The 4,425-nt window shown below is 40.9% G+C and overlaps 1 protein-coding gene across 1 annotated transcript; it reads left to right on the forward strand.

Moving 5' to 3' along the window:
- Positions 1-293: 293 nt before the first annotated feature.
- Positions 294-2,968, forward strand: LOC137823086 (protein UNIFOLIATA). The gene is made up of 3 exons (XM_068628201.1): positions 294-989; positions 1,444-1,826; positions 2,404-2,968. The coding sequence occupies exons 1-3, from the start codon at positions 521-523 to the stop codon at positions 2,764-2,766; spliced, it is 1,215 nt and encodes a 404-aa protein (XP_068484302.1). The 5' UTR covers positions 294-520; the 3' UTR covers positions 2,767-2,968.
- Positions 2,969-4,425: the final 1,457 nt, after the last annotated feature.

A 4,425-nucleotide genomic window follows, 5' to 3' on the forward strand; every position in this document is an offset into this window, starting at 1 on the left:
GTTGTTTAAGCAAAACTGTAACACTGTGAGGACCACCCTGATTAAGTACACACCAACACATATATGAGGAAACAGAATTGACAAACCCAAAAAAATCAGTCAAATCATAAGTCAAAGCTCATCTTCTATGATGAGAGATTAATTTTATGACGTAAAAGTTGATAAGAGAGTGTTGGATTTTTTGTTGAGGGAAGGTTTGGTAGTTTGTTTGGGGGGAGTTCAGTTTGAGAGTAACTAAAAGGGAACCAAGGCTGAAGAGTTTCAAGAAAGATCTCACTGAGACGCAAAAGGAGGTGAGAACAAGGAACCACAACCCCGAACCAGTCTCGGGAAAAACACCCCAGAATCAAATCAGAATCATGGAAAAGGGTAGTTTGGGGAATTAACACCTCTCTTTCTCTTTCTCTCTGCACAGGAAATTAACCCCTCTCTCTTTCGCCACCTTTATGCTTTTCGCCTTTATCTCCACCCAAACAGTACCACACACGCACCCCACCTCCCACTCCTCACTTTCCAAACCATGGATCCGGACGCATTCACCGCCAGCCTATTCAAGTGGGACCCACGCACCGTCCTCCCCGCCGCACCGCCTCCTCGGCCCCCGCCGCCTCTCCTTGACTACGCCGTCGCCCCGCCCCCCGTTGCCCCGGCTTACCACCTCGCCAGGGCTGCTCCCCGCGAACTCGGCGGCCTCGAGGAGCTCTTCCAGGCCTACGGCATACGCTACTACACGGCGGCCAAGATCGCCGAGCTCGGCTTCACCGTGAGCACGCTGGTTGACATGAAGGACGAGGAGCTCGACGACATGATGAACAGCCTCTCCCAGATTTTCCGCTGGGACCTCCTCGTGGGCGAACGCTACGGCATCAAAGCCGCCGTCAGAGCCGAACGACGTCGCATCGACGACGACGAGATCAAACGCCGCAATAGCAACCTCCTCTCCACCGACACCACCACCACCAACGCCCTCGATGCCCTCTCTCAGGAAGGTACATCATACCTAATTAACTTATTCATAACGCAGCTCTTGTTGTATGTGCAGTAACTGTGTCATCGTTTATAGTTAGTATTATTATTATTACAATAATGATAATTATTACATGGTACTACGTTGGGCAGCTTTATAATCGTTTGGCTAATTAAATTTGAAACAGAAGTTTCCCTACCTAAATTATTCTACTGTTATATTAAACTACTGTTCTATGTTACAACATAAAAGCCAGCAGGTACGTAGCCAATAGGCTGAACAATTTGGTATTCCGTGAGTGTGCATCGTGGACTAGAAAAGAAAGAACCTGTGCTAAGAATGTAATAGTCTCTTAAATGGATCTATGGATCTCCTGGAGAAGAAAAGTGTGTGTATAAATATATATGATATAATGAATGATGAATGATGAATGATGAATGATGAAGAGGGGTATTGAGATTGATATTATATTGTAGGTTTGTCGGAGGAGCCGGTGGTGCAACGAGAGAAGGAGGCGGTGGGGAGCGGGGGAGGGAGCACGTGGGAGGTGGTTGCGGCGGAGGAGAGGAGGAAGCAGCAGAGGAGACGGAGGACTCGGATGAAGGCGAATCTTCAGCAGGAGGAGAACGAGGATGTTGAGGATGAGGAGGGAGAAGAGAACGAGGAAGGGAACAACAACAGTGGTGGAGGATGTGAGAGGCAGAGGGAGCACCCGTTCATCGTGACGGAGCCTGGGGAGGTTGCACGTGGGAAGAAGAATGGGTTGGACTATCTGTTTCACCTCTACGAGCAGTGCCGTGAGTTCTTGATGCAAGTTCAGGCCATCGCGAAGGACCGTGGTGAAAAGTGCCCCACCAAGGTATTCTTGTCATGAGTCCTGCATCACTCACTCAGCCGTGCCTTTCTTCTGATAACTCTGACTCTGCCACTCACTTGTGTTGTTGTGTAGTTCCGTTTGAATAATGTTGTGTTGCCGTGACGTTGCCGCGGAACACGTGACAAGTCAGGGAGTCTCGTGAGGGGTCCATGTTCCTTTAAAACTGGAATTTTGTCTCCGTACAGCCAAGTGAATTATCCAGTTACACCTCCTTCCCTACCACACTTCACCTCAACCACCCGCAAGTCCAAGTCTTGCAAGTTCCCCATTTCCCCTTACACCCACTGGATCCTTGCATGCCCTCATAACAATCCCTATCCACCCCTATCTATCATTTCTCATTCTGTTAATTTCATCTCATCTCCCTCACCAACACCCTTATTATTAATATCATTCTTCCCTTGTCACACCTATTTTTCTGCCTACCATTACTCTAACACTCCCAACTCATTTTCATTACACAACATAATTTTGTTTTTGTCCTTTTCATATGTTTTTGCCGTACCAAGATGTTTATTCATATATATATATGCACACTAACTAGAAGTTGGGAGTGCAGGTGACAAATCAGGTGTTTAGGTACGCGAAGAAAGCTGGAGCAAGCTACATCAACAAGCCAAAGATGCGACACTACGTCCACTGCTACGCCTTACATTGTCTCGACGAGGATGTGTCGAACGAGCTTCGTAGGGCGTTCAAGGAGAGAGGAGAGAACGTTGGAGCATGGAGACAAGCATGTTACAAGCCCCTTGTGGCCATCGCAGCGCGTCAAGGTTGGGACATTGATGCCATATTCAACGCGCACCCTCGTCTTTCCATTTGGTACGTTCCGACGAAGCTCCGTCAGCTTTGTCACGCGGAGAGGAACAGCGCCGCCGCTTCGAGCTCCGTGTCTGTGGGCAGCGCCCACCTTCCCTTCTAGATGCATGCATGGAGTCTTGATGTATTACTGGTTTAGTAACTGGCATATGGCATAGTTAGTAATAGATGTATTTAGTTATTACTATTATTATATGTGTAGAACCTCCCACGCCACGTTATGAAATGAACAACATATGTATAGCAATGGAGGTCTTCTTTTCAGCTACCAAAAAATGCGTACTGGATTACGTATCTTTCATAAATCGTTTACTTTGCTTTGTACTTCTTTTGTACTGTCCATCGTTTGTATGTTTCTCCTCAGATTCTTCCTTCTTTATGCTGCTATTACATCGTCGCATAATTTCAGAATCTCTACTACAGTTATATTTACTTTCATCATATCATGGTTACCATTTTTTTCATCTTAAGTTCATCAACTTTAGTCCGTGCTAAAAACATTCTGTTTTAAATTTCGCAGAAGTTTTATGTCTTCAACTTACCTCCAAAAATGTCTGCTTTATTGGCTAAATGTACTCTTTTACAACAAGATGATGTCATGCGAAAATAAAAGCAAAAATGTGATGGGGTAGGTGGTACAACATAAAAGGTTTAATTTAGTTTTATAAGAGTATCTTACCCAATAATGCAAATAACTACCAAATAAATGTTATTTTATAAAATTAAAAGTTATAATCAATAAATATTATATTTAAGAGTATGGATTATTATATTATAGTGACTAATGATAAAGATACAATTACTTACCAACTTGTTATGATATATAATATGGATGCTTAAAATAACAATATATATATATATATATATATATATATATAAAATTTCTACTACTATAATAAGATTTACTATAGTCAGATTTTCAAGTAGTTGTATCCAAAATAAAGGAGTTAAAGTATCATTATAATTAAAAATATCTATAAAATAAAATGAATTAATTATTTTACATACGAGTTTTGTAAAAGTTATTATCTAATGAAAACATATTAAGAGATAATTATCACTTGTAGATATTGTGTGATTTTGTAGGGTTCAACTTTCAACAAATTATCTTGTAAGAATCTTAGATAGTATGTTATGATATATGTTGTATTCTACAATATTTATAAAAGAATTAGGAGACTTATCAGAATCTATAAGCCATTTTATAAAATCTCATTAGGTTTCTTGAAAAACAAAATTCTCTTGCTCTTTCTACTTAGTTCTTATAGGGTAGAAAACCCTTAATTTAATTTTGTCAATTCTATAGCGTAAGGATTAAGAAAATTAGTCCTAAATTAGAAGTGGTACAATTAAAATGTCACCTGAATAATTTATTATTAAAGTGAAAAAAGTATATAAATAGAAATTCAGTTATTGAGGTTTCAATTATAAAAGAACCGTCATCTTTCTAAAATCACATTTTTCATTTCTTCTACCTTCTCTCTAAGATTCTAACTTCCTCACTCATCAGATCAACGATTGGAGTTCACCATTGGACTCCTGTCAGTGAACTCTACAGGACTGTCCGATCAAAATCTCAGATAGAGTTAAACTACCCTTGAACAATTATACGATTTGGAGCTCTTAGTGAGCATTTGTTCAAGTTCAGGTCACTACAAGAAAAGATGGTTTTCACATGAGTTTATTTTTACATTATCTAGGGTTAAAACCTCTATTAAGTCATTTACACATGGTTACAGTTTCCCCCGCTAAACCATCCTTG

The sequence above is a fragment of the Phaseolus vulgaris genome, chromosome 9 (assembly GCF_000499845.2).
Source record: "Phaseolus vulgaris cultivar G19833 chromosome 9, P. vulgaris v2.0, whole genome shotgun sequence".
Lineage (NCBI taxonomy): Eukaryota > Viridiplantae > Streptophyta > Magnoliopsida > Fabales > Fabaceae > Phaseolus > Phaseolus vulgaris.